Here is a 27,110-nt window from a genome sequence, read left to right as displayed (position 1 = left end):
TCACTGAAAAATTGGTCGTAAGCTGATACTAAGCTTATTGACTAGTCCTTTGCATGAAAATAGAAGTTAGAAATTAATTCTAATTTCTTAATTTCTTGACAAATTCTGTAAGGTAAACCCTTCCAATATTTTCAAACGTTCTCCGCAATTCTGTGAAACACCCATTTTGTGTTCCTGCTAATTCTTTTATACATAAATATAATTCTGTGGATACATTTAACATACGCTATGAATCAATTAGATATTCTGTTATACTTTTATTGCCCAGGTTGCATTTTTATATTTCCCCCCCTAAAAAATAGCTTACGCTAAATATAATTTTAAAGTAAAAATGTAATCATTTTGGTTGCATGTTGTATCAGTTATTTGAAATCAATGCAGAAATATTTATTTAAATAGTGTTGCTACTGCAGCTACTGTAAAACATAGCAGAGTTGAATAAACATCAACTTTTAGAAGATGTTATTTCTATATTTTCTCTATTGTTAGCAAATCTAAGTGAAGCAGAGAGAAAAAAAGAAGTAATTTTATCACTATCTTCTGTATCTTGTCTGCTCATCCTGATCAGAGTAGAAAGTGGATCTATGTTTTTATCTGTGCAGGGCTGGGTTATTCCTGGGGTTCCTAGCATATCAGATCAAGAACATGGGAATTTGCTACTTCCTGCATGAGAATATTGGTTCATGTGCCCCAATTTTGTTGAAACTGAATGGAAATGGCTTACTAGGCAATCTATCAGGAACCTTCACAAACCTGTAGAAATTCTAGAGATTGTACCCCTAGTATCACAGCAACTCTTACCAGGTAGAGATTATCAGGCACATTTCCATCTTAGTCCTAAATTGAGATTGATCTGAGATTTAGGATTACTGATTATTGTTACTAAAATATGATAAGACTACAGTGTCATAATATTCATTGTGCTTTGATTGGATGAGAGGAAAATAAGTCTGTCTGAAAAGCAGATACTAGAGAGAAATAACTATTTAAAAGTTATATTTTTAAAAAATAAAATCATGTAAAACTTTCCAAATCATATCCTTTTTTTTGTCCTAACCATTTTGTCTCCTGCTTTAAATTAATACATTTTGTATATATATTTTTAAAGTATATGGAGACACTTTGTTTGAACATCTCAGCATATGAGATTTGGGGAGCTTTAATTCATTTAAAATAATGGCACTATTGTATTTTGTTTTTAAAGTATATATCCCTCCTTAGTTAAATTTGCTTATACTTTCTTGAATACTTAGCAAGAACACAAGGACATCGGATACACTTAACAAGCAACAACAGACACTCAGGATGCATATAGATATTCCCAGAGCTCAGCTTCTCATTGAAGAAAGAGATACAATGGAAACCATTGGTAAGCTGTCAATATCCTCATTAGCTTGATTTATATAACCCAGGACCTATATCTTTGTGTATTTTTAAAATATAATTTGTTGCAATTTGGGAAAAATCACCACAATTAATGTGTTCTGCTTTTAAATTGTTGTTGAGCAGGAAAGAGTGGCGTTAAATTTTTCATATACAATTCTATTTATGCTTACTCAGAAATATGTTCTACTGTGTTCAGTGCAAGCAATCATTCAATAAGATTGCAATGTAAAGCAATTTAGATTTAAGAATAATTCATGGGAAAATGGTCACATTCGTGCAACATACAGGAAAGCTGTAAAGCCTTTCAACTTTCCTTTTAAATTATTTTTTATGGGATGAAGTAACCAAAAAAAAACAAACACCCACACAAACCTTCACAGTTTTGGTGTATCACATATACAGACACTGTGCATGTGCTGAAATTCCACCAGAAAACTGAACTGACTTCAACTAGGGAGGTAGTATGATATTTTTGTGAATATTCCAGACATATTTGGTGGCAAAAATATATTCATCATACCCAGAAAAGATAATGAAGGAAGCCATTCGCCTTTTCCTGTTATCTGGGTATAATGTCCAAACAGCCAGTAATTGGGAAAGATGTGGAGCAAAACATAGATTGGGCATCTTCTTAGAGAAGTCAGACACTTTTTGAAGAAAAAAGGTGAGAGGAGATTGTTAACACAGATATTTGATCCATCATTTTCTCTATCATCTGTTGCCACCTGTCGTAAAAGCTGGCAACAGTGACAGGCTCAGGTAGTTGCTCTGCTCAAGTCCAAGTAATGCTAAAGTGCCTTTTGAAGTAAAAAAGCTGACTCCAATCATAGGAGTACTTTTTTTTTCAACCTTGTTATTCTGTTAGATACTGCATCTATTTCTGTATACCTGCATTCTGTTTGAACAACCCTTTAGCTTTTTTGTAATGCTCTTGTATCCTTGTTGGTATTTTATTTATTTCGGGAATGCAGGAGATATATAGGATGGTTTTGATCTTATTTCTTAGTATGGAACTGGTAGTAGCAGACCAAGAGTTCCAAAGCTAAATAGGTGTGATAATTAATGAAATAATTGATTAGGATGGGCCATACAACTCCTGCTCTGTTTTCAGTTCTGAGTCACATCCAATTAACTTGGAAATTTTCTAAAATTAATTTGGAATTACTTCAGTTAACTTTTGTGTGTGTCCTTGAGTCTAGTTTTTGAGTCTTGGTGACTGTCTGATCTACTCCCTGCAATTATCTAGGTCAGATTTTTCAGCAATGCTTTGTCATTGCCTTCTTCATCCTAGGGCTGAGAGAGTGACTGGCCCAATATTATCTAGCTGGCTTTGTGTCTAAGATGGGACTAGAACTCGTGGTTTCCCCATTTCTGGTCTTAACCACTACGCCAGATTGGGTCTCGGTAATCCTTAGTTCCCATTATTTTTCAGGATAGGTTACTAATATGTGTGTTAGTTAAAATAACAGCCCTCCAAAAAAAAAAGCTTAAAAGGATTGTGTCTATATACTTGGATACATCAGTAGTCTGGGGAAGAAATTAAGTTTGTCACAATGTTGACCGACTTGAACATTGGACGCTATCTAACAAAATGAAATTCAATGGTGAAAAAAGTATAGTTCTACATTTAGGCAAGAAAATGTAGGCACAGTTATAGTATATGTGGTACCTCGCTCAATAGTAGTAACTATGACAGCGATCTTGGAGTCCTAGTGGACAACCGTTTAAATTTGAGCCAGCAGTGTGCAGCAGCTGCCAGAAAAGCCAACACAGTTCTAGGCTGCATTAACAGAGCATCAAGATCACATGAAGTGTTAATACCACTTTATAATGCCTTGGTAAGGCCACACTTGGAATACTGCATCCAGTTTTGGTCGCCAGAATGTAAAAAAGATGTTGAGACTCTAGAAAGAGTGCAGAGAAGAGCAACAAATTTGATTAGGGGACTGGAGGCTAAAACATATAAAGAACGGTTGCTGGAACTGGGTATGTCTAGTTTGATGAAAAGAAGGACTGGGGTGACATGATAGCAGTGTTCCAATATCTCAGGGGCTACCACAAAGAAGAGGGAGTCAAACTATTTTCCAAAGCACCTGAGGGCAGAACAAGAAGCAATGGGTGGAAACTAATCAGAGATACCCTATGTATTAGATAAAACAAATATATATGGGTTGATTTAGATATAAAAAAGGAATGGATCTTTGATTTTTAAATTTGCTAGGAACTAAATAAAAATGTAATCAAAAATTTGTTGTTTTCAACTAGTTCCAGATTTTTTAAAAGTCAGACAACATTAATTAGATTGTTGAAAGTATCCATAGGTTATTTTATACAGTAAGATAATGAAAAATAAATAAATTCTTAATTCTTTTATAAACTGAATCAAAATAACACATCAAAAACATTTATTTTCTTTCTCATAGATGACAGATCTACAGTCTTGCTAACTGATGCTGATTTTGGAGAGACATCAAAACAGAAATCATTGACAGTTACTCATACAGTACATTATCAGTCAGTCTCACAAGCCACTGGGCCACTGGTGGATGTTTCTGATGCCAGACCAGGAACAAGTATGAACAACTTTTTCAGTGGTATATTTAAAAAATGAAAAAAAATATCATGTTGTTTGTCTTTGCAGTATGGTAGAATTCTGGAGCAAAATGTACAGATGTCTAGAAGGAAACCAAGTCATTTGAATAACATCTCTGTGGCAGGAGGGGGAGAAGTGATTGTGTATTGTACAAAACTTCAAAATTTGTCTAGAATTTGCAGACAAAGTGTTTTGGGATATACTATAGTTCAGAGGAAGACTGGATGTATGTTTACTTAGTTTGAGATAAGCTGTTTCCTTTTTCTTTTGCATGCTTTACGTGTCAATTATTTTTCTTAAAAGTTATGCAAAGACTATTATTCCTCTAGTGCTAGCCAACCTTTGGGTTATGTGGGGCACCAGAGCATCCAAAGGGCATCTTGCTGAAAATCAGCACCTATTGCTGCTAGATTGACATTATTTTTTTTAACAAAACTTGGTATAATCAGTTTCCAATATTAATTAAAACATTTTGAAACCTCCTAAAACACTAAAAAATAAAATAAGCATTGGATATACCCACCAAGTGATAATCACTGCCATATTTGGAGATAAAGTAATACTAATATTAATACTAGTAAGGCACTACCTTAATACCCCAGTGAGGCACTGTGGTTCATGTGGTTCTGAGGCTTCGGTGCTCTGAGAGCTATGCTAGAGAGTCAAATACAATGGAGAGGTCTCACCAGATGAGTCAGACAAAAAGTGTCTCTCCCATAAAAAATCAATGAGACATACATTACAGAAACATATACTAGGGATCATGCTAGATGCTGGAGTTTCTGGAATCTGATGAAAAATGGGCTACAGGACCCAGGACTGTTGGCTGAGCAATCAGGGCCATCAGCTGCAGAACTACTGGAAGACAAGGTGTTTACTCTTAGCTAATATACAGAGACTTGAAAACAAAGAAGTAATTATCTGCTATTGCAGATCAAGTTCAACAATAAGAGGATGTTTAAATGAATGTACTGTTCTGGAAAGAACAACATCCATAACCAGAAATAACAGAATGGAGGTTGATTTATAATATGAAATAAAGTATACGCAGAAGCAGAAGCAGAAGGATTGCAAAGGCGTATCCAGAGCAAAGAAATCAAAACCTTGCCAGAAATAACTTGGGCTGTAGAGGCAAACCAGGGAGAGTTGGCAATAGAGGAAGCCAGCACAGCTATTAAATTGTTTTCATTCCAAAACCAGGCACCCTCTCCTCTACCTCAGAAAGAACAAAGCCCTCTAACTAAATAAATAGAAGAACTTTAAGAAAGAATAACTGAAGATCTAGAATAGCATCAAATAACAGAATAAGGTAGCCTGCCTTGAAGGTTTTTCTAAAGAAACAGCTAGCACAAGCATTAAAATATGCCAATATTGCAATATCAAGTATAGGTGGCAGCTCACTGCAAGAAACAAACAACTAATGCTGCACAGCTGCAATTGTTTGAACTGAATACCTGGGATGCAAAATCAACAAAGAAAAAAAGCCAAACAGTATATCACCAAAATGAAAGGTCATATTGGAAAATAAGATCAGCAAGCTAACATCAGATGTAAGCAAGCAAAAAATAATGAAAGAAAGGAAGCTGAAGAAAAGGACCAAAGAATATCTAATCAAGAAATATCACCTAGAAACAAGGAAGATCAAGGAAGCAGTGGAAATAATAAAGCAGTAAATAACAACTATAAGCAAGAAGATCCGCAGATCTGTCACTTGAATTGCAAATTATAGGTAGACTCTCCAATTTCAATCCAATCAGGAATGTTTCTACCAATCCATCATTCGAGAGACTGCAGTGAATCAGTCAACACCTGACAAGGAAGAAACAGTGTAGTTCTGGGCACGGATGTGGGATAACCCACCAACATACTGTATAATAGGAACACAGTTTGCTTAAAGGAGGTGATAAGAATACAAAAGATGAAATAAAAGAACTTGTAATAACAGCAGAAATGATGGAGAAAAGTGTAAGGAAGATCAGGAATTGGTCAACACAAGGTAAAGATGAACTGCATGGGTCTTGGTTAAATCATCTGATTGATTTACACTCACTTCTTGCCAAGCAGTTTAACAATATATACTGCAAGAGAAAAACTGAATGATAGCTAACATCTGGCAAAAGCTATCTGATAATGAAAAATCCAATAAAAGGGGCAGCACCTGAAAACTAAAAATCAATTACTACTTATCAACAACTTTCAAATTGGTAGCTGATGCAGTCCAACAGGATCTAATTGAAAACAAGTTCTTTTGATCTGATCAGAAAGAAAATTGCTCAAACAACAGAGGAATAAAAGATCAACTCTTAAATTGATAAGATGATTCTAGACAACTGCAAGAGAAGGAAGACTAACTTGAATGTAGCATGGATTTATTACAAGAAGGCATTCAACTCCCTGCCACATGATTGGATAATCAAGTGCCTAGAAATAACAAAAGTCAATAGAAAACTCAGAAGCTTTGTGCAAAAATTGATGCCAAAACATGATTGCTAGTCAATGGTGATAGTTTGGGGGAGGTTAATATCAATCGTTCAAGGAGACTTATGCAACCAATACTGATTGTCATTGCACTGATTCCTCTGTCAACAATTCTGAATAACTCAGGCCATGGCTATTAAACAGCAAAATATCTGTGAGGTTATCCCACCTTCTGACCAATCTGAAGCTGTATGGAAAAACACCAACTGCAGTAGAATCGCTGCTCACCCCGTCCATATATACAGCCAAGAAATTGCAAAGGAATTTGGACTGGACAGTTGTGCCACCCTCATAATCAAATTAGTGAAAATATTGAAAACTGGAAGAATCAAGATCCATATTAAAATAGCATCAAAAGTCTGGACGAAGACAATTGCTAAAAATATCTGGGCATCATTCAAGCTGAAAACAATGAGCACACTGAAATTAAAAAAAGATTAGAAGTAAATACATCAAGAATGTAAAGACCTTAAATAATAAAGTTGACAAATCATGTCCTTCATCTACATAGTGATATTGACAGTGTCTACTTAGCAAGGAACATACATGAGCATGGTACATCAGTTGGTTGAAGAAGAAAACAGGCCATTGGACAATTATCTGAAGAACAATGAAGAAAATGCACTGAAGCTAGTGTATCAGGAAGGCCTACTGTGTACTGGAGAAACTAAACTAGCCTACAAAAAACCCAAATGAAGAACAGAAATGAGGCATGGGAAGATAATGCATTACGTGACCAGTACATAAAAAAAAATAGCAGGGAAAGCAGATAATAAAAAGACTTGGCAGTGGCAAAGAGGAGGAAAGTTGAAAAAAGAGCAGAAGGGCTAATTCTGGTTGTGCAAGACCAAGCCTTAAGGACAAATCCGTCTAAACCCTGAATTGAGAAGACAACAACAGACAGCAAATGCCAAATGCCATCTCTGTAAAGAAGCTGAAGGAACCTGGTTAGAAGATCACACAGACTACAAATAACAGCATGACAAAGTAGCAACAATGGTGCATTGGAGGATCTGCAAGAAGTAACATTTGCCTGCAAGCAAGAACTAGTAGGACCATAAAATAAAGTCACAGAAAATGAAGATGCTAAAGTGCTCTGGGAATTCAGAATTCAAACAGACCCCAGATTTAACATTTGTTGATAAGAGAGGTAAAAAAGTCTAGATAGTGAACATGGTAATATCTGGAGAGAGCAGAAGAGAAGAGAAAGAACTGGAGAGAATAACAAAATAGAAAGACCTACAAATAGAAATAGAACAAATGTGGCAAAAGAAAGCAAAGACAGTACCAATAATAATAGGTGCCTTGGGTTTAATTTCCAAACAACTGGAGTACCACTTGAACACCATACAAATACATCATCGGTCAATTGCAAAAGTTTTACTTGGAACAGTTTAAATCCTGAGATGATAGCTTTAACACCATGAATCATTAACATCTGCCTATTCTAGGTCCTTGGGAAGAATTCGATAGGTTGATAAAAATGACAAATCTAGTTTAAACATCTAGTTGACTATGTGACCCACCCTACTACTAAAACACTAATATTAACAGGGAAAGGAGGCATATGTTGCTCTCAGTCATGCAGAAGTCCTGCGGGGCTAAGAGATTTTCTGCCTCTCCAAGCTTCTCTTTATTTTTAACTATTCATTATTCATATTCAATTTTGGTCTCTTGTAGTTTTGAGAACTCCCCCTTACCCATTCCATCTTATACTAGTTTTAATATTGTTCTGGAGAAAAAGGTATTAAATTTTGACAACATCAAATACATTTTATAATGGTTGGGATATTTTCCAACTACAAAACTCTTTATACAAGTGTAATTCATTCAGTAAGCAGATTTATCCTTCTAAGGTTTTCAATTTGATAAAAATTTAATACAGTTATTAATCACTGGAGCATTTCCTCACATTCTGGCAATGATTCTGTGAGATTTACAAAACACAGTGCACTTTCAATATGGAAAATCTGCAGCATATCACAAAATAGGATACTATTTTGTTTTGCTCAGCTATTCATCAACATATTGTATTCACTCAAAAAGGGACACTGCATTTATTGCTGAATATCTTTATTTTTATGCTGTTAATGTAGTTTCAAGAAGCAAGCAACATATGGACTATTTTTTTAAAAAAATTGCTTGTAAATAAAAAGCTGTCAATCTTTGATATGAAGAGATGAATCGTGAACAATACTTATATCCTATAGCAGGGTCTCCAACCTTGGTCCCTTGTGGACTTCAACTCCCAGAGCAAAGCTGGCTGAGGAACTCTGGGAGTTGAAGTCCACAAGTCTTAAAGGGACCAAGGTTGGAGACCCTTGCTATAGGTCAGCTTTGTTGGCTGGGGGGTTCTGGGAGTTGAAGTCCACCAGGCTTAAAGTTGCTGAAGTTGGAAACCCCTGCTATAGGTAGCAGTACCTTTTTAGAGATTCTAGAATAAAATATGTATTTGCTTCTTTAATATTCCATTTTCATCAAATCTATACCTTTATATTATTATTTTTTAGTGTGTAAATGGGAAATATACAGTAGGACTGATTCTAGATTATTTATTGGGGAAGAGGGGGAGGGCTTCTATAGCTTGATCTCCATAAACACATTTGTTGATATAACAAACAGCAAGATCTGTTTCTAATTTATTTCTAATTTGTTTTTTTAAAAAAATAAATGTCCAAATATTACTTTATTTATATGACTGTCATTACTAGCTTTGTAGCTGAGATATTTAAAAAGAAACTGGATAAAGATGCACACTTTGGTTGAACAATATATATATTGTTGCTAGTAGTTGACATTAGCTGATTCAGTGTTAGATCAGCTTCTCTGTAAGTTTTATTTTAAGACTTAGTCTTAAAATATTATTTTTGATAATTATGATTAATGATTTTTCTTTTCCTCTTCTGCTCCTTGAATAAATTAATTAATCAAATATGCAATTATCTTGGTTTTAATTGCAGATCCTACAACAAGAAGGAATGCAAAAGCTGGGCCTACAGCCCGGAACAGATATGCTAGCCAATGGACTCTCAATAGACCCCATCCTACAATATCAGCCCACACTTTAACAACAGACTGGAGGCTGCCAACTCCCAGGGCCACAGGGTCTGTTGATAAAGAAAGCGACAGCTACAGTGTTAGTCCATCGCAAGATACAGGTATCATCTTTAGGTTAGATTTCATCTTCAGGTCAAGAAAGCATTAGTTTAGATATAGCCGATTATATGGCAACACTGTATTTGGTGACTTGACTTGGCAGCTAGTCTATAAAGAGAATCTATTAGTTCTCTAGAGCAAGGGTCCCCAACCCCCGGGCCACGGACTAGCACCAGTCCATGGCCTGCCAGTAACTGGGCTGCGCAAATAAGCAAAGCCCCATCCATGCATGCATGCATGAGATCCAGGCAGCACACAAAACCGCACACATACCGATCCATGGAAAAAAGGCCCTCCATGGAACCAGCCTAGAGGCTTTGCCAAAATAGATGTGGCTCATTGGATGACTGAGAATCTCCATAGACATTCATTGGTATACTTTATCCTAAGAATATGCTCTTATCTATATACAGTAGATAAATTCAGTTTAGGAGCTGATTCACTAAACTGGAAAGTGTTTGCATACTGATGCTATTTGTATGTTGCCCATTCCTGAAAACTCTTTGTCTGACTTATTTATAGCCACCCTCCCCAAATTGCTTTAGGACATGTGTCAAAATAGCAGATCATGTCTACTGACCACTTGATTAACATGGAAAATCAAATGATTAAATCAAACAAATAAAATTAAAATTGTTTTAATTATTAACCTAATTAGACAAACTTACGAATAAATTTTTCAGAATTTTTGTAGCTCCTATCTTACAAAGGCATAAAGCCAGATTTATAGGTAAAAGAGATTAATATGTTTTGTTTGCTTGCTTGCTTGCTTTAGAGATTCTTTCAGAACTGCTGATAACTTTTACTACTTGGTTTTGATCTGGTTTCAGTTTTGATCTTTCTTGCTGGATCAAAGCCCTGAAACAGAACAGATTTAATTCATTGCACATTTCATCATCTACCTAATCAGTTCAAATCAATCTTATTTTGTTTGGAACTTGGCTGAATCCAAAGTTCAGATGCACAGCTGGCAGAAAACTATTTGAATTGACCAAAATACCAGTTAAAAATGAATGTGTGAAACGAATTCATAGCTTTAAAAAATAATAATAAAGACGTTTTGAAATAAAATGAGGATGTAAACTTCCATGTCATTTTAGTTCCTCAATGTTAAATATCAATTACTTAAAAATATTATTTAAGTGAAATTATGTAGAAACAATCAGGAATAGATATAGACAAATATTATTTTAAGGTGTTTTCTGAGATTTAATGTTTATCCCTTCTATCCAATACATTTGAAGATGCTAATTTGACTTAAAATAGAAATCATTTAAAAAAAAAACCTAGAAAAAATGGAATTAATAGCAATAATTTCATTCTGAAATAAACATTTTTCTTCCCATTCTCTAATACTAATTTTGCATGATAGAAATAAAGAAACTATCGGCAAAACCTGATAGTGCAGAATGCCATATTGTATGGGCATGCTATGAAGAATGTTCAAATTCTCATGGGAATATACAATAGAAAGCCATGCTTTTGTTGATTGTTCCCTTCTGAAGTGATTGCCTTTTCTTTATTATTTAGATCGAGCAAGAAGCAGCATGGTCTCCACAGAAAGTGCCTCCTCCACATATGAAGAGCTAGCCAGAGCATATGAACATGCCAAGATGGAAGAGCAGCTGCGGCATGCAAAGTTTACCATCACAGAATGCTTCATATCAGACACCTCATCAGAGCAGCTTACGGCAGGGACTAATGAATATACAGACAGCCTGACCTCAAGCACCCCATCCGAATCAGGGATTTGCAGATTCACTGCATCTCCTCCCAAACCTCAGGACGGAGGACGCGTGACAAACATGGCTGTTCCAAAGGCACATCGGCCAGGTAGGTATCTATTCTAATCCCATCTGTTTGAATCCCATCTGTTTTAATTCTAGGAATGAGGCAAACAAAAGCATTGGCAAAAAGGTAAAATAAAATAAAATCTGGCAGCAAAAATTCAGTGCTGATTTTTATAACTGTCAGTAAAACAACTCCTTGTAATTTGTATGGCTGAGGCAAAGCATAATGTTCAACTTTTCAGTCTGCTGAATATTGAAGGTTTTTTAGACCCTTGCCTTCAGAACCATGCCCATGCTAAACTGCTAATCCTAAAATTCTAACTGGTAAAAAAAAGTCTATGTGAGAATAAGAATTTATTCGTAACTAAACCCAATAATATTTTTCCACAACTGAGTACTCTTATGCCTGCCAGCCCTTTCATGTGACCTGAGCTCTGAAATTTTGTTTCAAGCACATTCCCCACCCCACCCGCCCTTTATTGGTAAGAATACTTTTCAAGGCTTTGTTTGGTCATCAGAAGAGAACTTCTCATGATTGTAAGGGTATTTCAAGGGGGCTCTTATATTCAAGATTTTGGAGGAAAATATTTCCTCCTCGTTCTGGATTTCATTGTTACATTATTTTAAAGCACTCCTTCTGCCTCAGTAAGGAGGCAATTCTTTTTTACTGGCCACAGGAGGATATTGCAAAGATTCACTGGTGTTGATTTAAATAGATGTAATGCATTTTTAATCACTATTGCTAGTCTGTATCCAACAAGTTTTGGATCCAACTGGTTCTCCCAGTTGCAATGTATGGCTGTGACCATAAGAAAGGCTGAGCGCCAAAGAACTGAGGCCTTTGAACTCTAGTGCTGGAGAAGACTCCTGCAAGTCCCTTGGACTGCAAGGCAAACAAACAAGTCAATTCTAGAGGAGATCAACCCTGACTGCTCTTTAGAAGGCCAGATCCTGAAGATGAAACTGAAGTACTTTGGCCACCTAATGAGAAAGAAGGACTCACTGGAGAAGAGCCTAATGCTGGAAAAGATTGAGGGCAAAAGAAGAACGGGACGACAGAGAACGAGGTGGTTGGATGGAGTCACTGAAGCAGCAGGCATGAGTTTAAATGGACTCCAGAGGATAGTAGAGGACAGGAAGGCCTGGAGGAACGTTGTCCATGGGGTCGCAATGGGTCGGACATGACTTCGCAACTAACAACAACAATCCAACAAGTCCAAATTGTTGGAGGTATAATTCAGGTTATTTCTAGCATAAGTTCTAGTTGGCAGAATTATTTTTTCTGCATGTTGTGATTTAATTCCTAATACAGAAAGACTGTTTTTTTCAGTTATTATCATTATTCTTGTTATCAGCCCAAATTAATCCACTGCAGGTTAGAGATCTCCTACTTGATGTTTATAGATTGCAATCCACTATGTTGGCCCACTGTTGGTAGCTTGATGTTTTTCATCTCAGTTTGGAATGATTTGCCCAAAACCATGTAGTCAGTTACCATGCCTACTCTAATAACTTAACCACTATATCACATTGTGTCTATCATTATATGGGTATAGTGTTTATAAAATATGCTATTCAGGCAAACAAAAACCTGTAATGCTACTGAATGGATAAAATGTAGTAATGCCACTATGAGAAAAAACCTCATTCAAAAAAGGTTCCTACAGCATTGAGATTACTTTGTTCTATACTTTTAGTAACTCACACTGAATCTTTGTAGAATTGCATAATGTATGTAAAAATGCTTTAAATAATAAATAATAAAGCTGTGCAGTATGTTTATCTGAAATAATAAAACATATGTTATACGTTATACAATTCCCTTATTCCCCAAATCCATAATACTAACTATCCTATGGGATTAAAAATATTTCATGCCATATTTTCATTCCTACGCATGAAGGAAAATCAGAGAAGATAGGATCATAATTTTCACCAGCAAGCTCGTATTTTTTGTGAAATTTGCTTCCATTTTTATATATTTGATAACACTGGACAAGAGACCACCTTCCAAAATATTTTTCATTCTTTATGAATATAAGCATTTGATATTAATCATACTTTTATTTTAAAGAAATAAATTGAAGAAAATTGGCAATATTTTCTAAGGATATTTTATACACAAAAAGCAAACAAACTCATCTTTTCATTAGTATGGATTAATAATTCAAATTTTAAATTTAACCAATTCATTTAATTGGCCAGGAATGCATTATCTCAAAAAGAGGGCAGAATATTATACAAATTTATATAAAATTTGCATATGTTCATGTATATATGCAATATTCAAAATAATGATAATGCTGGAAATATCATATACTTCACTAAGACTAACCACATAAACCATGCATCTGCCTGCTCTCAAGCTGTAAATTATTGATGGTTGATGGGTTTCTGCTTGCCAGTCATAAAACTGTTTATTTTTAAAAACCAGATTTTAAAGGTTTTATTAAATTTTCTAAAATTAAATTGATTATTTCTATTATGTGCATTTTTTATGATGAACTATTACTTCTGTCATGTTCCCTGTACTTACCATTGTGACAACCTTAATTGCAAAACATTTCCACAATTCAGAAGTTTTGTTTTCTATCTTGGAATTCCTGTGTTGTCCTTTCCTATAACAGATAGAGACAGGCAAAGTTGTCAAATAATCTAACTAACCTGGAAATGCATGAAACTTTTTTCATTATCTCAATGTTTTTGCAACTAGGAAATATTGCCTGCAAAGGACTGGTAAATTCAGCGACTCTCCTCTCTCATCCATCCACATGTATTCCTAAACTAAATTCCATTCAAGGGAGCACTATGACACACCTGGTCAATTTAAAAAGCCAGAATTGACGTACAGATAATCCTTGACTTATAACCATTCTTTCAATGACCATTCAAAGTTATGGGGCACTGAATTAAGGGATCTAGAACTGGTCCTTGAAGTTATAGGTGTTCCAGTGCCCGGTGGTCATGTGATCAAAATCTGGGTGATTGGCAGGCTGCTTGCGTTTACAATTGAAGGGCACTTCAACTCTCCCAACCCCATAATTTCCCCCATCTCTGCCTTTTGGGATGTCCTGTATTCCACCATATATCCTTGAGGCATCCCTCTGCCAATTCTCTTCCAACATGCAGAGCACACTGATTATCTGGAGAACTGCTCTTTGCGGCTTCATTGAGGGGTGCAAGCAAGCCCAGCACTGGCAGAGCCTGCCCACAGGCCCTCTGCTCATTCTTTTTTTTTTTTTGTCACAACAGTATATGTAAACATTGTCATAAAAACAACAACACATCATATAAACATAGAATATGTATAAAATATAAAATATAGGCTAAAATATGTATATATAAGCAAAAGTATTAATTTGATACTTTTGTATTAATGAAAGGGAACAATAGGACAGGAACGGTAGGCACTTTTGTGCTCTTATGCACACCCCTTCTTAGGAATGGGGTGAAGTCAATAGTAGACAGTTTTTGGTTGAAGATTTTGGGATTTTGAGAAGAGACTACAGAGTCAGGTAGTGAGTTCTAGGCGTTAAAAATTCTGCTACAGAAGTTATATTTTCTGCAATCAAGTTTGAAGCAGTTAACATTAAGTTTGAATCTATTGTTTGCTCTTGTATTGTGATTGAAGCTGAAGTAGTCTTTAACGGGAAGGACATTGCAATAGATGATTTTGTGTGTTAAACACAGGTCTTGTCAGAGTCGGCGGAGTTCTAAGTTTTCTAATCCTAAAATTTCGAGTCTGGTGGTATAAGGTATTTTGTTTTTTTCAGAGGAGCAGAGAACTCTTCTTGTAAAATATTTCTGGACACGTTAAATTGTATTAACGTCTGAGATAAGGTATGGGTTCCAGACAGGTGGGCTGTATTCAAGAATAGGTCTAGCAAATATTTTATATGCTCTGGTTAGTAGTGTAGTGTTTCTGGAAAAGAAGCTACGCAAGATTAGGTTTACAACTCTTAGAGCCCTTTTTGCTATGTAGTTGTAGTGGGCTTTGGCACTTAGGTCATTTGATATGAAAACTCCAAGATCTTTGACAGGGTGGGGGTCATCTGTAAGGTAATGTCCATCAAGCTTGTACTTAGGGTTCTTTTTCCCAATATGTAAGACTGAGCATTTGCTGGTTGAGATTTGGAGTTGCCAATTTTTAGACCAATCAAGACAAGGTCTTTTTGAAGGGTTTTTTCACTCCAGAGTTCCTCCTTCAAAACCTCATTAGCTTCCCACATAAGGTGCAGAGCACCCATTGGAAGCATTCCAGGAGAACTGGTCTCCTGGCTTCAATACACTGGAAACTGCTGGCTATTCATGAGGTTTTGCAGGAGGAAATCTGGGCCAAGAATGAATAGAAGGCCTGCAAGTAAGCTCTATCAGTACTAAGCTCGCTTCCACCCCTCACTGAAGCCTACAAATCAGGTTCAGAAATTCTTCCAATATGAGCTGTAGGATGAGTGCTGCCTCTCAGGGAATCCCACATCCCTTCACTTTCTCCAGTTTTTCTGTCACCTCAGATGGTGCCTCCCACACAGGTTCTACCTTCACCAGGAAGCTAGCATCAGATCTCTTGCCTTGCTTAATGACAGAGTGTGCTATGTCATCCCACTATCACCTCCCCTACTGAGCCGGGTGAAAGAAGCATGAAGTCCTCACCTAACAACAGTGTTGTCCAGGCCTAATGACTGCAACTAGGGCTAGTAGAACTGCCAGTGAGGTCAGGTAATGTTTTGCCTAACAATCACACCAACAAAAATTCCAGTCCCAATTGTGGTTGTATATTATGCAAAATAATTTATTCTCAATGCAGAAAAAGGAAAAGAGAAAAGAGAAACTAGTTCAGCATCGCTTAAATTGTGATCCTAAATAATGCTTACTATACTACTGACGTAAGGCTTATTAAGTATTCATTATTTCTCTGGAATGGCATGCAAAATAGAATCTTGATGTTGAATCTTGCAGAATCTTGATGTTGAATACTGGTTCTTTAGCATTCTGGGTGGAATGGGCATAATATTTGAAAGCATTTCTTGAAACCAAAATTAGGCTATATTATAAGAAAAGCAATAGTAACAGTTAAGATCTGTGTTCTGCCTAATAGAGACAGAAATAAAACAATCAAAAATGGCTCCTGCAAATTAAGGCATGGCTGTATAAAACTTATCTCGTGACTCCACGATTAATGGTTCCAAATTAGTACTGAGATGTAATGAACTGCATTCTATTAGAGAACCACCACAGCTAGACTTTTCTGTAAAAGGCTGGTCTGGATCTGGCCAGGTTAAATTTATTTATTTATTTATTTATTTTATTTGTCACAACAATATATATAAGTATCATGCAAAAAAATTATATAGTATATAAACATATATATGAGTAAATATTAGGAGGAATAAGCATTATATATATAAGAAGAAGAAAAAGAAAAACAATAGGACAGGAACGGTAGGCACGTTTGTGCTCTTATGCACGCCCCTTATGGTCCTCTTAGGAATGGGGTGAGGTCAATATTAGAAAGTTTTTGGTTAAAGCTTTTGGGATTATGGGAAGAGACCACAGAGTCAGGTAAAGTATTCCAAGCACTGATGATTCTGTTACAGAAGTCATATTTTCTGCAATCTAGATTAAAGCAGTTAACATTAAGTTTAAATCTATTGGTTGCTCTTGTATTATTGCAATTAAAGCTGAAGTAGTCTTTAACAGGAAGGACATTACAATAGATGATTCTATGAGTTAAACTTAGGTCTTGTCGAAGGCGACGGAGTTCCAAGTTTTCTAAGCCTAGGATTTCAAGTCTGGTGGGATAAGGTATTTTGTTGTTTTCAGAGGAATGGAGAACTCTTCTTGTAAAATATTTCTGGACACGTTCAATTGTATTGATGTCAGAAATGTGGTGAGGGTTCCAGACAGGTGAGCTGTATTCTAGAATTGGTCTAGCAAATGTTTTATATGCTCTGGTTAGTAGTGTAGTGTTTTTGGAAAAGAAGCTACGCAAGATTAGGTTTACAACTCTTAGAGCCTTTTTTGCTATGTAGTTGCAGTGGGCTTTGGCACTTAGATCATTTGATATGAAAACTCCAAGGTCTTTAACAGGGTGGGGGTCATCTGTAAGGTAATGTCCATCAAGTATGTACTTAGTGTTTGGGTTCTTTTTTCCAATATGTAAGACTGAGCATTTGCTGGTTGAGATTTGGAGTTGCCAAGTTTTAGACCAAGCGGTTAGATGATCAAGGTCTTTTTGAATGGTAGATGTATTGTCTGTGGTGTTAAATAGTTTGACATCATCAGCAAAGAGAACACAATTACTTGAGATATGGTCACAAAGATCATTTATGTATAGTATGAAGAGTGTTGGTCCAAGAACGCTGCCTTGAGGAACGCCACTCTTGACAGGAACAGGATTTGATAGAGCATTGCCAATTTTGACCACTTGTTGTCTGTTAGACAGAAAAGCAGATATCCATTTGTGAAGGGGTCCTGAAATGCCATAGGATTTTAGTTTTAGGAGAAGTTTATCATGTACTACTGAGTCAAAAGCTTTGCAGAAGTCTATGTAGATTGCATCTATTGTTTTGCCTTGATCAAGATTTGTAGTCCATATGTTTTTACAGTGGAGAAGTTGTAAGTTGCATGATAATTTTTTCCTGAAACCAAATTGTTTATTAGAGAGTAGGTTGTTTGTTTCTAAAAGTGTGAGGTAATGGATTGGTTGATGATTGATTCCATGACTTTGCAGGTGATGCAGCACAGAGAGATTGGCCTATAATTTTCGACTAAGCTGTGGTCTTCTTTTTTGAAGATTAGGATGACTGTGGCTGGTGACCAAAGTTTAGGAAGGGAACTGGTAGTGAAAGCTTTATCAAAGATTATGCTTAGGGGTTCTGCTATATTAGTGGAAAGTTTTTTTAAGAAGTATGCACATAGTCCATAGATAGCTATGGTTTCAAGTTATGAAGAGCTTTTCCAACATTATCTTCTGTGAAATCTATATGTGTTAAGTCGTCATACTCATTGCTGGTACATTTTGGGAATGTCGGATATGAGTCATTGCTGTTAACAAAAACTGAGCCAAAGAATATGTTGAAGAGGTTTGCTTTAACTGTTTTGTCATTGCATTCTTTGCTGTTAGAATCTTTTAGTGGTGGGATGGATCTTGAGTCTTTAAGTTTATTGTTAATTAAAACAGCCTAAAAATTATTTTAAGCCATTGGGAATCTCAAAGTTCTTCATCCAGCAGCTTCTCATCCTGTGCTTGAAATGTTTTCTCTGGGAATAAGTTGATTCCAGGCATAATGCCAGGTTTGAAAAGAGAGACTGATTTTAAAATAATGGTGAAGATCAGATGGGTCCAGGTGAATCACAGAATTAAACAGGAGAATGAACTACTGTAGAAGATAGCTGAAGCTGGCTAAAACAGAAGTACAGGGCAATTATACTAAAGCAGATGAAGACTTCAGAAGGTTATGGAGCTTTATTGACTGGGAACTCTAAGCAATTTTGTTGTGTTGACATTTCTCTAACATAACAGGAAAACTAAAACAAATTAGGGCCAGGAAAAATATTTCATATATTCCACTGCAGATACGAATGTTGTGCTTTGAACAAAAGTGGTGGTACTTCATGGCTGAATCATCACACGCTTCAAGACTAAATATGCCGGTTTCAAGACTTAGTCTTTAAACTGTTCACTTGTAAAGTAGAACTTCTTAATAAAATGTGAAGTATGCGAACTCATAAGAGTTTTTCCCCCTGAAACTAATCAGTGGACCCACGTTTCTCAATTTAATTAGCCTCAAAGACTCCTAAAGCAATACAAATGTCATTTGTTTCTAGTTCTTGCCATGCCTCCACCAAACAAAAATAGAGCTCAAATAGAACTCCCAAATCAGGCACTCAAAATTAGAACAAGCAAGGAAAATTATACACATTCAGAAACCAATGACTGTTTTCCTCAGCAATAGAACATTTTCATGATTTTACTGTATATTCATGATAGTACTTTATATAAGTTAAATAATAATCAGAATTAACATTAATATAATTTTAGTTTGCATTCATAAAACAATGGTGTTCTCTGAGCTTGTCTGTTTTCTTGCAGATGTTTCATTACCCAATTAAATAATATCAGTGTTAGAAGGGAGTGGGATTCAGTCTCTGCTTACATACAAGCTTTGTCAGTGTTGCTGGAAGTGGTCTTGGTGGTTCCTTGATTAGGATGTTTTTTACTATTATTTTGTTTGTGCTAGTAGTTCCTTCATTGGGGTATTGTTTACTTCTTGATTGTTGATCTAGTGTTAATCGTGTTATTAATCTCTGCTCATCTAGGTATTGATTGCTGGTGAAGAAGGTTTTTTGTTTCCTTTTTGGCTTTTTGATTGTCTTGATTGGTACATAGATGTTGTTAATCTCCATGTACCTGTTGATGGCCAATTTATCTGAATTCCAGGAATTTTGGGCTTGGCTTGGTCTAGGATACTCAGTTTCCAAGTTGAAACGATGGTTAAGTCTGTCTATGTGTTGTGACATTACAGAGTTTTCAGCATGTCTTCTAACTGCTAACTAGTGTTCATGGATGTGCTCTGCTAGTCTTCTGCATGTTTATCCTATATAGCGGCTGTTACAGTCCTTATACTGTATGTTGTAGATGATTCTACATCTACATGTAGATTATTTGTAGCCTATGACTACCATTAAGTGTTGTATCATTAAGTGTTAAATTTGTACCCTATAACTATCATTAAGTGTTGTAAGTGTTGTACCTTGATGAAGGTATCTTTTCTTTTATGTACACTGAGAGCATATGCACCAAGACAAATTCCTTGTGTGTCCAATCACACTTGGCCGATAAAAAATTCTATTCTATTCTATTCTATTCTATTCTATTCTATTCTATTCTATTCTATTCCTGGTTTTTTTCTGCTGAATCTTTTGGTTTATTTAAGGTGCTTTGGAGAACGTTAGTTGCTTTGGTGATGCCAGGTAGATGTAATAGTCTATTGATGGTTTCTGAGATGTTTTTAATTTATGACAGTGTTACCCTTTTCACAGCTTGCATTGATTATGCTATAGAGGGTTGAGTGATCAGGCACTTTTTGAAAAAGTTGTATGGGTATTCAGTTTGTTGGAAGACATTGCATAGACAATCTGTTTCCTTTTTGATGTTCAGGGTTGCTGCAGTGTGATTGTGCTCTAAATAATGTTCTTACACAATTTCTCTTGTGGGGGGTTAGGTTGTTACTTGGTAGTCAAAACTTGGTTGGTGGGGGTAATTTTATAATAGACTTGTGTTTCTAATTTGTTATTGCTGCCTCTTCTGATGAGGATATTGGAGAAATGTAGCATATTGTTGTTTTCGTCCTCCTTTGTGAATTTTATTCCTTTGAATATTATTCACTGTTGATAGTTCTGTGTATCTTCTCTAGTTGGTCTTTTTTTATTATGACAAGGGTGTCATCTACCTGCTGGATCCATACTTTGGGTTGTATGCATGGGAGTGCTACACATTTTAAGTGTTGCATTACTGTCTCTGCAAAGTGTCCTAGTCTTTCTGAAATATGGGAGGGAAGTCATATTGCCTCAATTTGTGTAGCATTTGCTATTTCTAAGTATTTTAATTATTCTTATAGGACCTAGCTACTAAAGAAACTGGCAATAAAAGTTCAGTCTGTTTCCCTGATGAAATCTCCAGTATCTAGGATTATTAGGAAAATCCCATAAAGGATCTACAATTTGTAGTAAGTGTCTTGCTTTGAGGAATTACAATTTGTGTTCAATATTTCTTTTCTGATAATTTTAACCACATTTTGCAAAAAGGAAAATATATATGTCATATATTAATATTTATATCACTGCATTAAATGCAAACAACTATACATACATCAATGATTGATCCAAAGTATTGTGTAATTAATGTGTCACGTGATTGCTGTGAAATAGAGAAACATTAGGGTGTGTGTGTGTGTGTGTGTCTGTATACTCTCTCTCTCTCTGTGTGTGTGTGTGTGTGTGTGTGTGTGTGTGTGTGTGTGTGCAGTGCATTAGCATTGAATTTGGACTGGTGAAATCTGCATTCTACTTCTCACTCATCAATAAAGCAAATAGAATGAGAATAGAATACAGAACAGAATAACAGAGTTGAAAATTACTCTGGAGGACATCTAGTCCAACTCTCTCCTTGAGCAGGAAAGTCTATATCATTTCAGACAAATGACTATCCTTGAAAGCCTCCATTGATGGGGCACTCATAACATCTGAAGGCAAGCCAGTCCACATTCCTTAGACTATTTTACAGGAGTATTGTGAGGCTATAATAAGATTATTTTATATACTGTACCATAAACTCCTTGAAACAACAGTAACCATAAATATAGTAAATAAATATGTAGTTAATTAGGTGTCAGCCTATCAGACTTCTGCTGATCTGTATACAAATGCTAATTATTTTGACCTCTCTGGTAATAACTAATAACTTGAGTTTCTCAAGTATATTCCAGTCCGCCTACTCAAATGTTTTCTCTTCCATTTCTTCTACTTTACAAGTCTTTGGCAAACATTAATTTTGCTACTTCATATCACATTGTATATATGAGTTTTGCTCACATTGTATATATAAGTGTTTGCTCAGTTTTTGCTCAGATCCAGCCCAAATCAAGAGGATTTTTTAAAATTGATATCTTCAACAGGGAACGCTTAGCTCAGCCATTGATATCTCATATCACTTTACCCTTTCTCTTCACGGGGACGTTCTCAATTCATATTAGTCTACTAGCTTATAAAGCAAGAGTTCCATGCAATTGTGAGACCCATTGGCATTTTAAATAGAATAGAATAGAATAGAATAGAATAGAATAGAATAGAATAGAATAGAATAGAATAGAATAGAATAGAATAGAATAGAATAGAATAGAATAGAATTTTTTATTGGCCAAGTGTGATTGGACATACAAGGAATTTGTCTTGGTGCATATGCTTTCAGTGTACATAAAAGAAAAGATACCTTCATCAAGGTACAACATTTACAACACAAATGATGGTCAATATATCAATATAAATCATAAGGATTGCCAGCGACAAAGTTACAGTCATACAGTCATAAGTGGAAAGAGATTGGTGATGGGAACTATGAGAAGATTAATAGTAGTGCAGATTCAGTAAATAGTTTGACAGTGTTGATGGAATTATTTGTTTAGCAGAGTGATGGCCTTCGGGGAAAAACTGTTCTTGTGTCTAGTTGTTTTCGTGTGCATTGCTCTATTGCTCAAACAGTTTATGTCCTGGATGTGAGGGATCAGTAAATATTTTCACGGCCCTCTTGATTCGTGCAGTATACAGGTCCTCAATGGAAGGCAGGTTGGTAGCAATTATTTTTTCTGCAGTTCTAATTATCCTCTGAAGTCTGTGTCTTTCTTGTTGGATTGCAGAACCGAACCAGACAGTTATAGAGGTGCAAATGACAGATTCAATAATTCCTCTGTAGAACTGAATCAGCAGCTCCTTGGGCAGTTTGAGCTTACTGAGTTGGTGCAGAAAGAACATTCTTTGTTGTCCTTTTTTGATGATGTTTTTGATGTTAGCTGTCCATTTTAGATCTTGCGATATGATAGAACCTAGAAATTTGAAGGTTTCTACTGTTGATACTGTGTTGTCTAGTATTGTGAGAGGTGGAAGTATGGAAGGGTTTCTCCTAAAGTCTACCACCATTTCTACGGTTTTGAGTGTGTTCAGTTCCAGATTGTTTTGGTTGCACCACAAGGCTAGTCGTTCGACCTCTCGTCTATATGCGGATTCGTCATTGTCTCGAATGAGACCAATCACTGTTGTGTCATCTGCGAACTTCAGTAGCTTAGCAGATGGATCGTTGTAGATGCAGTCATTGGTATACAGAGAGAAGAGAAGTGGGGAGAGCACACAGCCTTAGGGGGCCCCTGTGCTAATTGTACAGGTATTTGATGTGATCTTGCTTAGCTTCACCTGCTGCTTCCTGTTTGTTAGGAAGCTTGTGATCACTTATAAGTCTGTTCCGGTACCTGTAGCTGGTTTAGCTTAGTTAGAAGAGTGTCTGGAATGATGGTATTGAATGCTGAACTAAAGTCTACAAAGAGGACCCTTGCATAGGTCTTTGGAGACTCAAGATGTTGTAGGATGTAGTGCAGAGCCATATTAACAGCATCATCTGTTGATCTATTTGCTCGGTATGCAAATTGCAAGGGATCTAACAGCAGATCCGTGATGGTTTTCAAGTAGGAAAGCACTAGCCTTTCAAAGGTTTTCATGACTACAGATGTTAAAGCAACTGGTCTGTAGTCATTCAGTTCCTTGATGGTGGGCTTCTTCGGCACTGGGATGATGGTAGAGCGTTTGAAGCAAGAAGGAACATAGCACATCTCTAGTGATTTATTGAAAATATGGGTGAAGATGGGGGACAATTGGTCAGCACAGACTTTTAAGCAAGAAGGAGTTATCTTGTCTGGGCCTGGAGCTTTTCCTGGCTTTTGTCTGTGAAATAGGTCCTGCACTTCCTTTTCTGTGATCACTAGGGGTTGTGAACCCAATGGAATGGGGTCAGTTGTAGGAGGCTTGGCTGTTGTTGGTGTGTCTGAGATGGGGGTTGTGGAGATAGGTGGCTGTAGTTTCCTTTCAAACCTGCAGTAAAACTCATTTAGGTCATCTGCCAGTTGTTGATTACCTTCAGCCTGGGAAGGAGGTTTGCCATAGCCGGTGATATTTTTAAGAGTTTTCCACATGTTTGCTGGTTCATTTACTGAAAACTGATTCTTTAGCTTTTCAGAGTAGCTTCTTTTTGCTGCTCTGATCTCCCTTGTTAGTGCATTTCTGGCCTGATTGTACAGCATTTTATCACCTTTTCTGTAGGCTTCCTCTTTGGAATGTCATAGCTGCTTAAGTTTAGGTGTGAACCAAGGTTTGTTGTTACTGTATAGTCGCAAGTTCCTAGTAGGTACACATAGGTCTTCACAGAAGCTGACATATGAAGTTACAGTATCTGTGAGTTCATCCAGGTCTGCAGAGATCTAATAACAACAGTAATAGAAGCATCAGCCATTTGCTTTCCCCTCCCATATAAATTTTCAACAGAATTCTTTTGTGGAACATAAAAAAAAGATGAAAGTATGTAACAATATTTGGAAGTCATTTCATCTTTTATTTTCTATGGTAGTGCAGCTTTAAATAGAAGTGTTTTTTATACCATTTCCTGTTTATTTATGTGGATATCTCTTTATTTTGTATTTATCATTTCTCTTAAGTTGCTTCATTGATCAAATTAGATTGCTGGGCTGCGCATTCTTTCCTCTACTCCACACAGACCCAATGTATAGCTAGAAAATAGCCTCACCCAATTAACATTTCTCATCTCATCTATCTCAATGTTATTCATCCATTGTCATCAATTAAGACCTCAACACCATTTGTCATGTTAAAACAAAATGTAGGTTGCCCAAGATGATGGTCAGCCAATTAGGCCACAGAATGCCCTGGCACACACTGGACGAATGTGTAGACAGTGCAACTTTGTATTGATGGCTTTAGACTTGTGCAACTTATATTATGTTATACCCCTTTCTTTGTAAGCTTGACATGAAGTAATTTCCAGTGTTTTCCAGATGATCCCTGTCAAGCAACTTTAAGGAGGCCTTTAGTGTATCTTTGTCACATTTCTTCTATCCTCCATGCAAGTGTTTTCCAGCAGAGAGGTCCCCCAAAAGAAGCTCTTAACTATGCACTTATTTATTCATTCATTCATTTATTTATTTATTTATTTATTTATTTATTTATTTATTTATTTATTTATTTTTTACATTTTTATACCGCCCTTCTCCAAAGACTCAGGCACGTGGATGACATACTGGCCCATCAGCTCTGTTTGATGGTGTGCAGACTGATGGTAGACTGGCTGTAGAGAGAATTTCACTTTATCTAGCAGTGTGATGCCTAATATTCTATGATGGCAAGTCATGTGGAAATTATTGAGTTGTCTTGCATGCCTTCGATATATAGTCCCAGGTTTCATAGTCATACAGAAGAGTAGTGAGTATTTTGGTTCTCTAGATCTTCAAATTTGTTGCTGGACTAATTCCTCAAGATTCCCACACAGTGGAGTGCATTCTACCAAAAGCAGAACTTGCCTTTGTTATTCTGCAGTTAACTTCTGTACTTCTGTACTTCTGCAGTTAACTTCTGGTTATTATTCAGGTTAGGATGCTGCCAAGGTTATTGAACTGGTCTACTGCCTGTAATTTCTACTGTTAGATTGTGATTTTCAGTTTTGTGTACATGCATGAGAAGCTGGTGTGTGTCACCAATCTTTTTAATATTGATGATGAATCCAAAATTGTCACAAGCCATAAAGAATCTGTCCATACTGACTTGCATTTCTGGCTCTCAGCCAGTATTCAGGATACGGTCATCAGCAACAGGAAGTAATAAATAACAACAGAGTTGGAAGGGACCTTGGAGGCCTTCTAGTCCAACCCCCTGCCCAGGCAGGAAACCCTATACCATCTCAGACAGACGGTTGTCCAACATTTTCTTAAAAATTTCCAGTGTTGGAGCATTTACAACTTCTGCAAGCAAGTCGTTCCACTTATTAATTGTTCTAACTGTCAGGAAATTTCTCCTTAGTTCTAAGTTGCTTCTTTCCTTGATCAATTTCCACCCATTGCTTCTTGTTCTACCCTCAGGTGCTTTGGAGAATAGCCCAACTCCCTCTTCTTTGTGGCAACCCCTAAGATATTGGAACACTGCTATCATGTCTCCCCTAGTCCTTCTTTTTATTAAACTAGAGATACCAAGTTCCTGCAACCGTTCTTCATATGCTCTAGCCTCCAGTCTCTTAATCATCTTTGTTGCTCTTCTCTGCACTCTTTCTAGAGTCTCAGCAACTTTTTTACATCGCAGCGACCAAAACTGAATGCAGTATTCCAAGTGTGGCCTTACCAAGGCATTATAAAGTGGCACTAACACTTCACATGATCTTGATTCTATCCCTCTGTTTATGCAGCCCAGAACTGTGTTGGCTTTTTTAGCAGCTGCTGCACACTGCTGGCTCATATCTAAATGGTTGTCCACTAGGACTCCAAGATCCCTCTCACAGGTACTATTATTGAGCAAGGTACCACATATACGGTACATGTGCATTTTGTTGTTGTTTTGCCTAAATGTAGAACCTTACTTTTCTCACTCTTGAATTTCATTTTGTTAGATAGTGCCCAATGTTCAAGTCTGTCAAGATCCTTCTGTAACTTGAGCCTATCTTCTAGAGTGTTGGCTATTCCTGCTAGCTTGTTGTCATCTGCAAATTTGATGAGTTCCCCATCTATCCCCTTGTCCAAGTCATTGATGAAGATGTTGAAGAGTACTGGGCCTAAAACAGAGCCTTGGGGTACTCCACTGCATACTTCCCTCCATATGGATGTAGTTCCATTGATGACTACACGTTGAGTGTGGTTGGTCAGCCAGTTACGAATCCATCTGGTGGTGATGCTGTCTAACCCACATTTTTCTACTTTATCTAGTAGTAGGTTATGGTCTACTTTATCAAATGCTTTACTGAAGTCCAAGTAAATTATATCGACAGCATTCCTCTGGTGTAGTAATTTTGTCACTTTGTCAAAGAATGCAATAAGATTAGTCTGGCATGATCTGTCTCCCAAAACAGTTTACTTCTCTTTGGTAATAGCTTGAAGTCTCCTCAAGTC

At 36.5% G+C, this 27,110-nt stretch overlaps 1 protein-coding gene across 1 annotated transcript in view; it reads left to right on the top strand.

The window, feature by feature from the left end:
* The window catches only part of DSCAM (DS cell adhesion molecule), a 190,493-nt gene that overhangs the window by 144,506 nt on the left and 18,877 nt on the right, over positions 1-27,110 (top strand). The window contains exons 23-26 of the mRNA XM_058185745.1: positions 1,254-1,369; positions 3,810-3,959; positions 9,418-9,615; positions 11,144-11,446. Of these exons, the coding sequence (XP_058041728.1) occupies positions 1,254-1,369; positions 3,810-3,959; positions 9,418-9,615; positions 11,144-11,446 (767 nt within the window). The remainder of the gene's footprint in view (positions 1-1,253; positions 1,370-3,809; positions 3,960-9,417; positions 9,616-11,143; positions 11,447-27,110) is intronic.

This window comes from Ahaetulla prasina, chromosome 5 (genome assembly GCF_028640845.1).
Source record: "Ahaetulla prasina isolate Xishuangbanna chromosome 5, ASM2864084v1, whole genome shotgun sequence".
Lineage (NCBI taxonomy): Eukaryota > Metazoa > Chordata > Lepidosauria > Squamata > Colubridae > Ahaetulla > Ahaetulla prasina.
This window is presented reverse-complemented; position numbering and strand designations above follow the sequence as displayed.